The sequence below is a fragment of the Solea senegalensis genome, unplaced genomic scaffold (genome assembly GCF_019176455.1).
Source record: "Solea senegalensis isolate Sse05_10M unplaced genomic scaffold, IFAPA_SoseM_1 scf7180000014705, whole genome shotgun sequence".
Taxonomy (NCBI): domain Eukaryota; kingdom Metazoa; phylum Chordata; class Actinopteri; order Pleuronectiformes; family Soleidae; genus Solea; species Solea senegalensis.
Genome location: NW_025321101.1, coordinates 19,381 through 33,113, shown reverse-complemented (window position 1 = coordinate 33,113; position 13,733 = coordinate 19,381). Strand labels below are relative to the sequence as shown.

The 13,733-nt window shown below is 39.1% G+C and overlaps 1 protein-coding gene across 1 annotated transcript in view; it reads left to right on the top strand.

Annotated features, from left to right (window-relative positions):
• The first annotated feature begins 3,721 nt into the window (after window positions 1-3,721).
• ptprb (protein tyrosine phosphatase receptor type b) overlaps window positions 3,722-13,733 on the top strand; it is a 28,782-nt gene continuing 18,770 nt past the window's right edge. Inside the window, exons 1-8 of the mRNA XM_044016632.1 lie at window positions 3,722-4,604; window positions 7,858-8,299; window positions 11,450-11,587; window positions 11,780-11,920; window positions 12,017-12,277; window positions 12,364-12,630; window positions 13,242-13,358; window positions 13,448-13,594. Of these exons, the coding sequence (XP_043872567.1) occupies window positions 4,530-4,604; window positions 7,858-8,299; window positions 11,450-11,587; window positions 11,780-11,920; window positions 12,017-12,277; window positions 12,364-12,630; window positions 13,242-13,358; window positions 13,448-13,594 (1,588 nt within the window). The 5' untranslated portion in view covers window positions 3,722-4,529. The remainder of the gene's footprint in view (window positions 4,605-7,857; window positions 8,300-11,449; window positions 11,588-11,779; window positions 11,921-12,016; window positions 12,278-12,363; window positions 12,631-13,241; window positions 13,359-13,447; window positions 13,595-13,733) is intronic.

Below are 13,733 nucleotides of genomic sequence, written 5' to 3'. Positions count from 1 at the left end.
TTTAGTTTGTTTTATAAATCCACAATTCAGTTTCAGTTAGTTATTGTTTTGTTTTTTTTAACTCAAGTTTTTAGTTTTTGTTTCAGTTAACAAAAATGTTTTTTTCAGTTTTAGTTTTCGTTAACTATAATAACCTTGCTGCTAAACAAACAAAAAAAACATGTAATTTACTGTATTTTTTTACACTAAGTCATTACAGCTCAGTAGTGCCAAGAATTATGGGAAATAAATTTAATTAAAAAAATAAATCCAAAATTTTTTACAGTGCCCTGCCGAGACATAAAAAAAATTCAGAAACACAAAATGGTAAAATAAAACAGGGCATTTTTTTTGTCAGAATTTAATCCACAGAATTTCTTTTTTTAATTTGCAACATCATTCCTCAAAAATATTTAGAAAAATTAGCATTGCTTCATCTAAAGATTTTACACTCACTTTGACAACCCCCCCCCCCGTTGTGTGAGTTATTTACTTTATACCAAAAATGTGAAACAATATAAACGTCACAATGGTGCAATCACGTTATTGATACAATGTTGATGATGATGATGATTATTATGTTATCTAGTCAGTTATTTTTTTGGTGTATCAGAGTAATAATAATAATAACTTTATTTTTATACTGGTTTTTACATGTCGTCGATGTGTTTAGCATCTATTTAGCCATAATCGTTAAAAAAGTCACTGGAAATTAAATTATCAGTTAAGCCAGAGCGCAAAGAAAGTTTGGACCAAAGTCGGAATGTATTCATGTAAAGAGTTGAATTTGAATCATAAACAAATTCATTAAATTTAAAATTTCATTGGGGAAAAGTGAGATCTGATGTTTTTACATGTCAGTAACTAACACTATTAACATTTATATACATATATAAACGGTATAATCGTCTGTTCTGTGTGTGTGAATGGGTTAACGTTGTATGGTTCATGTTAAAGTGCTATGAAAACTTAATATGGGCCATTTACATTTCAAACAATGGACAACAAACATCGACGTCTTGCTGCTAAAAACTGGGACAGTAAGTGAGAGGAATTTGAAGGATTTTTTCTAAATGTAACAATATATTTTTATTTATATACATATATATACGTGGGACGTCCACAGACCGCCGTTGACCCAGTTCTCACACGAGTAAATTCAAACTCAAATCAGACTTCTAAAGATCAAAAATCTGATGTCATCACCAAGAAATTGTGATAAAAGGTGAGTTTCTGCTCCAATTTCACGACAACATGCAGGTACAACACATGTTGCCTCTGACATAGTATTGTGTATGTACAGTAGACGGTGGTAGATTTCTCTTTGTTCTGTCGTCGGTGACTTTTGATGGAGATTAAAGGGACACAACACATTTTAGGTTTTTTTTTGAAAATCTGGATTCACTTAAATTTGATTTAATTTTAGATCATTTATTGAAAAAGATGTGTGGGTTAATGTGAGACACTAAATGCAAGTTTTTTCAGTTCAAGTAAATTTACATAAAATGCATGATGACATACAACAATACAAAAAAATCCAACTTTCAAATTACAGTTCCTTATAGTTAAAGTTTTTGGAAATTGAAAAAAACACACGTTTTGATTGTTTAAAACCATTTTTGAAAACGTTTCAATTCCAGTGGTGAAAAGATATTTGAATTGACATGACATGACATCGCCTTTTAATTTTGAAACTTGAGCAAATAAATGCTACCTTGTTTTAGGACATTAATAATAAAAAATACTTGGATTTTACTGTTTAAATTCATAGGTGTTTTTTTGCCAAAATATGTCTCTTACTTTTATAATAAGGTTTTGTAGAATACTAATTAATCAATTTTAAAATGTATTCAAAGTTGCAAATAATTCAAAACAAAACCACCACTTAAAATTTAAGAAAAAAAAAATTTGAGTCCCTTTAAACTTCATCTTACGTCGTCAAAGTTGGATAAAACCTGATGCTAACATGTACAAACAGTACGCTGTTTTTGTTTCTTTGTTATTTTTAAATGTGTCACTAATCAAATAGAATGTTGTAATAATAATGATAACAGTTGTCCGGAACATTAGCCACTGAGTCGTGCTGTGACCTCTTTATCTACTCTACATCTATACTGTTACCTATAATCTGTACATAAAAACAGTCGCCATGGAAACACCGAGGCTCTGACTCTTAATCTGTGATGGATTAACACACTGACAGACTTTTTGTACTTTTGGTTTGATGTGTTAACAGTGGTCATTGGATAATTTTGGTTGTTGTTGTTAGTTCTTAAACATGTTTTGTGCTGCGATATTATATCACTTTTGAGTCATCAATTATATATATATCGTTTTGAATAAACATTAAACTTTTGTGGGTTAGCATAATTTAAAAAAAACAAACAAAAACAGTTGACGTTTCTGTCCACTAGATGGTGCCAAGAGCTCATTCTCACTAGAGCTGGTGTGGTGTGTGTATTGTCGCAATATAGGATTCAGCAAGTAGTCACAATATCATGATTATATCGTGACTTAAATATATCGTCTTAGATATCATGATTATATCGTGACTTAAATATCATGATATCGTTTTTAAATATCATGATTATATCGTGACTTAAATATCTTGATTATATCGTGACTTAAATATCTTGATAATATTGTGACTTAAATATCTTGATTATATCGTGACTTAAATATCTTGATTATATCATGACTTAAATATCTTGATAATATTGTGACTTAAATATCTTGATTATATCGCGACTTAAATATGATTATATTGTGACTTAAATATCATGATTTTATCGTGACTTGCATATCTTGATTATATCACGACTTAAATATCTTGATTATATCGTCATGATAATGTCAAGCTGTAGCATGTCAGGTGATTCTCACATAATTAACTCATGAATATAAAACTGTGACAAAGGCTAAACTGAGGAATCACAACATGAAATTGTTGAGTCAAACAATTTTGCCAAATTTGTGTAATTACAAAATTATTTAAAACTTCTTCTTCTCCGGTGTCATTACTCATAATGGTTATTGTTGGTGGTGACGTGAACATGAGAGCATGATGAGGAACTTTTGTTCCTAGAAAACCAGTGAATGTGTCGGAGAGAGAGGGAAAGAGAGAGAGCAGGAAGGAAGGAAAGAGGTGTGGACGAGTAAATGTAACTCAGAGCAACTGAAACAAAAGCAGTTCGGCCTTTAACTGTTAATGTGCAAGAAAAGAAAAAGAAACAAAACTCTAACAGGAAGTAACTGGTAAAACAGAATTTTAATCTACATTCGTAGAATAAATATAATGAATAAATATGATAATTGACAATAGTTTAGACAAAACATTTTAGTTTGTCGGGACATTTTTATGATTCAGTAAAAGATACAAACATAAGTAGATTGGTATTTTTCTTAAAGTTTTTCTTAAAATATTAAACTACTGTTTAAAATAAAACTAATTCTAATGTTTCAAATATAAGCTTGTGCTTTCTATATTTGTACAAATACAAATATTGAGGAAATGTGATTAAAATAGCAACTTTTTTACGTAAAACAGTATTTTTTCATAGTCAGGGGTGTAATTAATGTGCATATTTTACCATTTATTGTACTATGTTTAAAAAAAATCAAGAAATATTTAAGAATTTTTGATTCTTTTTGATTGTGTTCCAAACTTTTTCTCAAAGTTTCCCAAAGAAATTTGACAAATTTGTTCCAATAACATGTTTTAAAAAATGTATGACGTCCCAAAAACTGTTGGACTTTACAGTTCGGGATCACCAAAGTATGAAATTATAGCATGAAGAAGCTTTAATCAACACATTTTCATTCATAATGGAGCCAATTTGTGTGATTTCCTGAAGTCAAACCTCATTTTACATCAAACGTTGTAACATCTAAGTCTTTAATCTTTGTCACAGTGAAATCAAATCAAACCCTCGTCTCTATTTTTAACAGTTTTTTATAATTAATCTGAGCCGTTATCTGCACAGGTACAGTCATAATAATATTACTGTTGTGGCTTCAGATCTATTTATAGTCTCCACACAGTTTTTGTCGTCGCCTCAGCTCTGACTCACAAAGCTGTCGAGCTCGATTGAGGAAGTCCGTTAGTGACTCCCAACCTCGACACTGTAGAGTCTGAGCGGACAGACAGACGGACCCAGAGAGGGAGAGACAGACGGACCCAGAGACAGACAGACAGGCAGGAAGAGAGACATTAGAGCCGGTGAGACGAGTCCTGAGAAAAAAGACAGGAAAAAGACTTTTAGTCGAGGATGGACGTGAGACGGAGAGGAGACGACAAACTCAACGCCTGGATTAAATGAGCGTCAAATAAGGGATTATTATTCTCCTGCTCTAAGAGACAAAGAGGCTTTTTAACTACTTTTGTTCTTTTCACAGCTTCATTTTTTTTGTCCTAAAGGAGGAAAGCGACGGCTGTTTTTCCACAATCTACTTTTACTTTGTGTTTTATACTACATAGCGAAAGTAATCTGGCCTCAGCCTCAGGATTATGGTGGAGTTTGCTCTGCGTGACGATCTGACGTGGGACCAAAATGCCGAAATGTAAAGTTTGCAGTTATCTATGCTCGCTGTGGGTCTCCTCGCTGCTGCTGCTGCTGCTCCTCCAGGTCAGTCTGCTTTTAAAAGAAAATAATTTTTGTGCAGCAAAAGGTGAGAAAATGGGATTAAAACTTTTTCTTCGTCTATAATATTGCACTTTCTGGAGCCACCGATACATAATTTAGTTCTGTTGATGTCAAAGTTTAGTCTTAATTCTTTTTTTAAATGGAATACAAAGACTTTTCACAGTCAGGGGTTTAATTAATGTGCATATATTGTCTTCTATTAAAGGATTTTTCTGCAAAAAAAGTTCCCAAAGAACTTTGATTTTCCCGATCGTTTTCAAATTATACCTAAGAAATGTGACACTTGTTTTAAAGGCATGTTAAAAACAAAGTAAAATAAAAAATATAGTTATTACATTCGAGAAGCTTTAACCGGCACATTTCTTTGTTTTGTTTTTTGACTCCGTCAGATTCATGTCTTTCATGGTTCAGACTCAGAAATGAAGCTTTTGGCAGCAAAATAACTTTGGTTTTCTTAGAGACAACTTTTAAATATAATGAATGATAGAATTTAATGGTGTTCTCTAATATTTATCATTGTTGTGCATTAAAATCTTAAGGCCCCACTTCCCTGTCTCAGCTGGGGGCCCCAGTCAGTGCCTTCTATAATTCAGAAGTAGGGGCCAATCGCCGCCCTCTGTGAGATTTTGTACGGCCCCTGCAGCTTTGGCTCTGATAAAGTAGTACTTTTTTTCATTTGTTCACTCTTGCGTGGCTTTGATTTGGTTACATTTCCATTTTAAAAATAATAATTGTGACAATGAAAATAAATGTTTTATGAAACAGTGCATTTGTATCTAACTTTTACTGTTGACAAAAGGGTCTGAAGTGACCTTTGACCCCCGGCAATCTTCACATTATCAAGTCTGGCCCTTAAATTTAAACAGTTCAATAAAGGTTCGGTTAAAATACCAAATTCAATTTGGCAGTGGACAAAATAATACTACTACTACTACTAATAATAATAATATTAAGGCAATAAAGTTTCCTGATTTAACAAATTACAGACAAATAAATTTGGTATAATCCCCGCCTTGTGTAGCTGGAGCTAACAGAATGCTACGCCAAGATACATTAAAGGAAACCAACAAAATGTGAACGACTGCTGATAAAACTATAGGAAGACAAAACCTAATAAAAATGATGTAACACATGTACTGTACTGCCTGTAAAATCAGGAAGTGAGATTATAGCTTAGCTCGTTAACTGAGAAAATACATGTGTGTGCTGTTCTAAGAGCTTTTTATTTTGTGTTTGTTCAGAGAAGAGAAGTGTTTCCAGGTAATATGTTGTATTTCTGAACTTCATTATCAGTGACAAATTGTTTTATTTCATTTCATTTTTCTGAGTACATATTAAAGGTGACAGAGTTCAGAGCGACCGTGTCCTCACATGGACCACGGTCACCGCACAAACCAGAACAGTGACTCAGACACAGTTGCGTCTCCTTAAAAAAGCTGTATTTAGCAACTTTCCACCGGAAATATTTCAACTTAATAAAAGAAAAAAAAAGGAAAAAAAACAGCTGTTCTGCTGTTAAAAAAACTGTACACTGCAAGAAAGAAAGTAAATTAAGCCTCGTGTTTGGAAATTTTTTTTGCCAAAAAGGAAAAATAATAAATAATTCTTAATCAGACATTGCATTTTAATTACCAGTTGCAAGATAAAAAGGTAGGCAATTAAAAGTGTATTTAGTTTGTGTTAAATACAGAAGTAAACATTTTGTGTGTACAGAGTTAAGAAATTGGTATAAAAATTCAGCTTCAAATTCAGCTTAATCGACTAAAGGAAGACAAATTTTAAGTAAACATTTCTTATATGGCAGACGTTCTTTGCTTGTAATAAATACAACTTTTTACATTTTTGGAGATGCCGATGAACACACACACACGCACACACTAGTTTTAAGTGTTAAGTTTAGTTTTCCTATACATCAATTTAAGAAGATTTGTCTCATTTGTTTTTTACAGTGTACTGTGGATGGATTTGAATAAGTTTCTATGATGAAGAGATAATACATTTTTTTTTTCGTCATATCAAAACTCTGTCCATAATCTGAGTTACACCTGTTTATAAAGGTAGTAAAATACACAGAATTTAACAGATTAACTTAAAAGTACATCAATTAAAGTAGAATAGTACTTTTTTTTTAAGTTACTATCAACCAAAAGATATGAACTTTCACTGGCTCCTTGTCAGTAAAGTCAATACAACACAAGAGGGCACTGACATAGACCCATTCGAAGGCACCATTAGCTTAGCATAGATGAAAACATTTAGTCTGGACGTGGATATTTTTGGACGTTTTTTTTTGCTCGACTTAAACTTTGATCTCCACTAAAATGTTTCCAGAACAATGGGATCAAAGTGTGGCTCCGCCCCCCCCAACCCTTCTGGTCTCCCGCAGACTTCTAAAAAACAATGTTTGTTGTTTCCTCCGTCCTAAAAGAACAGACACTCAAACTGTCAATCAAAACATCTGTAGATCTACTCAAGTTCTGTTGTCTATCTCATTTTCTTTTAACAAATACTGAGTCAAGGTACAACGTAAAAAAAAGTAGTTCTTATTGTCCAATGGTTCTGGTGTTGTCTTCTTGGTTTCTATAATCCGTCCACTTTTCCCATTTTATCTCTTGTAATCTCAACTGTTGTGTAAATTTTTCCATTTCAAACATCTCAGCCACTGCCCTTGGGTCAAGCAGGTGATTATTTGTTTGGAGCTGACTGTATTTGCAGTAATGTAGTACCGTTTGTATCTTTATACACACACATAACGAACTTGGCTTGCAGCTGGAGGGTTCTCTATTCCCTCTGATTGGGTCACTTCCCACTGATTGGGTCAGTTGACTAAGGGTTGCTTCAGGAAGAGCATCTGGCGTAAAAAAAAAAAAAAAAACTGGGGGAAAAACTGGGGAGGGAGAACCCAGGAAAAATGAGGTAGAACAACCTTTTTTTCGCACAGTCTTTGATTTGTCGTCTTCGCTCGGTCTCGCTCAGATATAACAGCTGTCGTTTGTTTCCATTAGAATAATCTTAACGCTGATTGGCTTTTGCTTTTGTTGACTTTTTGGGAAACTAGTGTCTTGGGTTTTGCGTAGTTTTTTGTTGCCTACTCACGTCTTTGAACGTCCTTCTGTAGAATCTTCTTTAAAGGTTTTATGTTTCCACTTTACTGAATTAAAGTTAACGATAAACAAACAAGAAAAAACACATTTCTACTGAAATCATTGGCTGACTTGATGTTGTCTCCTGTCAGGACGTGAGCTCGGCAGCTCCTGCAGGGAACCAGACCGCTCCATGTAGCATCTCCTTATCTGAACCAGTGTCCCACCTGGACTCTGTGTCACTGACTGTTAACACGACTGGACAGAACTGCTCCTTCATCGTGACGTCACTGGACGCCGGCGCAGACTACGCAGAGTGCAGGCGGAGACGGAAAGGAGGTGAGGAGTTCGAGACTAATGACATTGGAGGTGGCGGTCCAGGAGAGGAGGTGAAGGTCAGGTTGGGATCTGACTACCTGGTGACCAATCAGCTGTCGGTGGAGGACGGCGGGAATACGACTGCAGGAGAAGAAGAAGTTGAAGTCGAAGAGGTTTTCACGTGTGTGCTGGATCAGCTGGAGCCTGGCACCGCCTACCAGCTGCAGGTCCACTCCCAGACGGACGGGGAGTCGGCGAACATCACGTTGCACACCAGTAAGTCTTCACCGACACCCAACATCATGATCTGTAGCTCAGGAATTAGCCTTACAATGGTAAGGGTTGCAGTTCACAGTTTGTACACTGTGTGGCGGTGTAACACCAGGTTTTGGATTGTGGAGGTCACTGAGAATGTTTACATGCACAGTTTAGTCAAGCTAAGGCCATAGTCTGACTAAGACAGGCAATCGGATTACTTGCCGAGTCACGCAGAGGAGAAAATCGATTTAAACACCACGTACGTTTGACTCCGCCTCCATATGTGGTGCTTTATTTTTCTATAAGCTAGTGCGTATTGAATCGGTTTCCTGTCGACCTTTACGTCACAGGAAAACAAACAGTGGCGTGGATAGTGCCGTGGTTCTCGTCTCTTCTTCAGTCCATAAATGTGCGTAGCTCTTGCTGACAATATCGTGTTTTTTGTTCTTTTTCCGTCGACATTACCGCAGATTAAAGGCCAAAGTCCGACTATGAACCGCATTATCCAGGTACGTTAGTCTGAACAAGACTAGCTCGATCTTAGTCGTACTACATGACATGGAGTTACTGTCTTAGTCCGACTATAATTGGACTAAAATCGGACTTTTAATATATAGTAATAAAGAATTTTCACACTGTATTTTACTTATCGTAGAATAAAATGTTTCTTTTTGATTGGTGTCGTTATGACAGTCAGGAAACCTGTGACGTCACTTTTTGCCAGAGACATTTTGAAGTCAGACGTCCAAGTTCAGACCAATTAGAGTCTGAGTCTCTCGGAATTTCTCTGTGTCCGTGCGACCACGTCTTAGCCGGGTTTGTTGAGTGGCCGTCGTGTTGCGTCTCGGTGTAAAATGTCATGCAGCTTCCTCTCTGTAGCGCCGCGATTAGCTACAGGAACCACTGCCCTGCTGAGAGAGTGATAGGAGAGAAGAGTGTGTGTGTGTGTGTGTGTGTGTTGTGTGTGTGTGTTGCGTGTCCACACTGGCCGATGTCCAGAACAGAAGTTGGACTCAGTGTGTATTTCCATCGTGGGCAGAACGCGGGGTTCGGCTATTTCCTGCCTCCATTGTTTCTTTGTTTTGTGGGAAAGGGTGTGTGTGTGTGTGTGTGTGTGTGTGTGTGTTTGGAGGAAACCGGGTTTTGCTGCACCCAATTGACTCCCGACAGTCACCCTGTCTCTCTGCGAGGCCAAACACCGGAGCGGTGTGGTTTGTGGTTTCTTATCTTTGCGGACAAACTGACCTTTGGTGATCGCGTGACCTCTGCTCGCGTACTTTTTACCCGTTTGAATGTGTCGCAACTGAAAGCCACATTCGTTAGTGTAGTTTAGCTTCTGTCCACTCAGAGGCAGCGGCTCGGTTTGCTATATCTGTCTAACACACGAAACAAACAAAACAAACGTCTACCATCTTAACATAGAGGCGTTCTGTAGCGTGGTTCCTGGACGTTAAACGTAAATGTTTAAATCCTGGGTTTTCCACCACTGAATAAGGTCACATGACATGATGCTACAGACACAGTCTATAGCGCTAGTTCTCGCGTTAGCCCCGAGCTAGGACAGGCGAGGTGAGGACGTTTTCATAAGGTCATAAGGACACGGCTCGTCTGATGAGGTGAATTGGCGTTAATTAACCTTTGACCCGTGTTGATTGATACATAATGTGGTTACATATTTTATTTTGTCAGTACTTTGATTTGTAAAGGTTTGCCCCAAACAAGCTACTTTTTTTTTAAAATTAACTTAAGTACATTTTTAGACCAGCACTTTTACTTGTACTAAAGTAAAAGTGCTCTATTGCACTACTGTGTTGATCGAATTTGACTTCAGTGGAATATTTCAGCTCTCTTTCCACCTCTACACGTCCCAACCATCAGAACAGAAATCTAAATACAGCAGTTAAATATTTAACCATTTATTTGATGATATCCTGAGATCGTCTCGGAGCCGTCTCCTGAAAAAAAATACTGCAATTATTATCCCACACTCTCAAAACAGATATTTATAAACACAGCTTTAAATCTGTTTAACGCACTTAAAAAGCGTTTTGTCTCCGTTGTGAGGACAGAGAGGACGAGATGTCCCGGTCTGATAAGATTGTTTGACCTCAGTGAGACGAAGCAGAGGCAACGAAAACACTTAAGTGTGCGTTCTTGTATTTGTTTCCCCTTTAGGAACATAAACACTGAGGTTGTCAGGGTCAGTGAAGTCCTCATGGAGACCAAAACCTGGTCCTAATGAGGCAGAGCCTAATTTTCTGAAGAACTGGTTAAGGTTAGATTAGTCTGATGCTGTGAAGGAGCCACAGGTAAAAAAAAACAAAACAAACTACATGTTAATGACTTAAGGGGATAGTTAAGGCTTTTTATAACCACTTAACAAATGTCAGTGTAAGTCTATGATGTCTTAAGAATGTGTTCATGTCTTTTTCTCACTGTTAGACAGACTTTTCCAACAGGAAACGGAATTTTGTTCTCCCACACCAAACCCCATAGAGAAAATCAGTGATTTTAACATCACACACACAGGAGTTGTTGATCCACTGCTGCCTCCATCACTAAGTTCAAATGTCTTATTTCGTAAATTCGGCATTTAAAAACATTCGTTCTGATTCAAATCTGTGATACAAAGTGACCACACGAGGCAGCAGTAGACCAGCAGCTCCTGTGTCCCCCTGAGCTAAAATCACTGATTTTCTCTATGGGGTTTGGTGTGGGAGAATAAGCAGTAAATGAAAACTTTAGTTTCCTGTTTAACAGTGAGATAAAGATGTGAACATGTTCCTAAGATATTTAATTTAATTTAATCATTTTTTTGTTTAGCGACCACTCATTCTCCAAAACCTGGTCCTAATGAGGCAGAACCTAATTTTCTGAGGAACTGGTTAACATTAAGGTTTGGATTCGTCACTGAGAGTCTTTAAGAGGACACCTGTGTGTGCGTGTGTGTGTGTGTGACACTGAGGTGAAGGATCCACTTCCTGTTGTCATACACGTCAATCACTCTTAAAGGAACAGTCCCACTGCTGTTTCGCCAGTCTCTGGCTTTTGTGTCAAAATAAACAACAAGAGATAATTCCTGCTTATGTGTCACGTCAGTACTTCATACACTGTACTCACCCTCTTGACCTATGACCTTGACCCTGTGTGTGTGTGTGTGTGTGTCAGGGCCGTCGGCGGTGAGCGGCCTGGTGGTGACCTCCAGGACCTGCTGCAGCCTGGGTCTGTCCTGGCAGGCCGGTCCCGGCAGGACGGAGCGCTTCAGGCTGCAGCTGTGGGAGCGACCTCGGAGTCCGGATCACTCGGGTATGAACTGTGGCTGCTTTTAAAGCTGTAGTACGTAACTTTAAAAGATAAACAAGCGTCTCTGAAGTTCGTTACATTTTAAGTCTTTCAGCTCCACACGACACTATCGCAGTGTCGCCCGGTGACATTCTCGTCACCGTCAAAGGTCTTTTCCCAGCGTCATGTGACCTCCTCCCTCATCCGTGTCTGCAGGTCTGATGAAGAACGAGACGCTGGAGAGCACGGCGACGCAGCACGTGCTCGTCGGCCTGACGCCGGGGCGGTGGTACAACGTCACCATGGCGACGGAGGCCGGCGACCTGCGGAGCAGCAGGACGATCGAGGTTCAGACGGGTAAGGAGAGGGAGAGGGCGAGGGAGGGAGAGAGAGGAGAGAGAGAGAGAGAGGGAGGGAGAGATCTTTTATGTCTGAGTCTTTTTTTCTTTTCAGTTCCAGCTCCCGTCTCCAACGTCACCGCCGAGTTTCGCAACAGTACCAGCTTTGTGTTGTCGTGGCGACGGCCCGACGGCGACCTGGACGCACTTGACGTTGTCGTTTCCAGCAACGGCAGCGTCGGCCGGGTGATGTCGCTCCCTCCCGACGCCACAGACGTCGCCGTCAGCCCGCTGACCCCTGGCACGACCTATGGCGTGACGGTGACGTCCCGCAGCGGCAGACTGACAAGCCAATCAGAGACGAGCGTGAGCACAGGTGAAAAACCTTCTTTCTTCTCCTTTATTTCACTGCTTTTATTGTCTTTTCCTCATCGTTGGTCCTCTCTCTTTCTTTATCTTCAGCTCCAGCGGCGGCGGCGCTCCTCTCCCTGACTCCCTCCTCCTCCGGCGGGCTCGTTCTCTCGTGGACGCCCCCTACTGGCCACTGGGAGAGTTACTCTCTGTCCCTGTTTGACGGCCTGCAGCAGATCGTCGGCACCACTGTGGAGCGGGAGGAGGTGGAGTTTGTCTTCCCGGGGGCGGAGCTAACGCCTGGGAGGACGTACAGGGCGGAGCTGAGGGTGGAGAGCGGAGGACTGACGGCAGAGAGCAGCTGTGAAGGAGCCACAGGTAAAAAAAAACAAAAAAAAAAACCAAAAAACTACTTGTTAATGAATTAAGGGGATACTTAAGGGTTTTATAACCACTTAACAAATGTCAGTGTAAGTCTACGATATCTTAAGAACGTGTTCATGTCATGTTTGACAGACTTTTCCAACAGGAAACCAAATTTTGTACTCCCACACCAAACCCCATTGATAAAATCAGTGATTTTAACATCACAGCACACAGGAGTTGTTGATCCTCTGTTGCCTCCATCACTTCAAATGTGTTATTTTGTAAATTCGGCATTTAAAAGCATTAATTCTGATTAACATCAATGACACAAAGTGACCACACGAGGCAGCAGTAGACCAGCAGCTCCTGTGTCCCCGCGAGCTAAAATCACTGATTTTCTCTATGGGGTTTGGTGTGAGAGAGTGAGCGGTTTACAAACTTCAGTTTCCTGTTGGAAAAGTCTGTCTAACAGTGAGATAAAGACGTGAAACATGTTATTCAAGACGTCGTAGACTTAAACTGACACAGTGTAAAAAAAAAACTTGAACTTTTCCTTTAAACACATTTTTGACAGAAAAAAAACAAAAAAAACAAAAAACTTTTCTTCCTCCTCCTGTGTGCAGCTCCAGCTGCTGCGTTAAACCTCCACATCCGACACGCGGACGAGACCTCGCTCAGCGCCATGTGGAGCCACGCCCCCTCCGGGTCACGTGACAGCTACTTCCTTGCCATTCTCCATGGTAACCATGAGTTCACATTAAATAAAATGAGTTTTAAAATCAGACAAATGGATGAAAACAACCCGTCCTGTCCTGTATCGTGCTTTAAGATAACGTCACCATGGACACCAGGGAGGTGGAGCCTAATATGAGGGAGTGCACGTTCAACGTGCTCACGCCTGGGAGGCCGTACACCATCACCGTGGCAACCAGGAGTGGGAACCTCAACACGACGGTGTCTGTGGAGGGGAGAACAGGTGTGTGTGTGTTTGTGTTTTTGTTGTAATCTATAATTTCACCTGTAGATGTCACTAAATCCTACCCACTGGTCCTTTAAGTGGATAAATAACAATATTAGTGCAGGAATAATATGATTATGAGTGAGTTACTGCATTT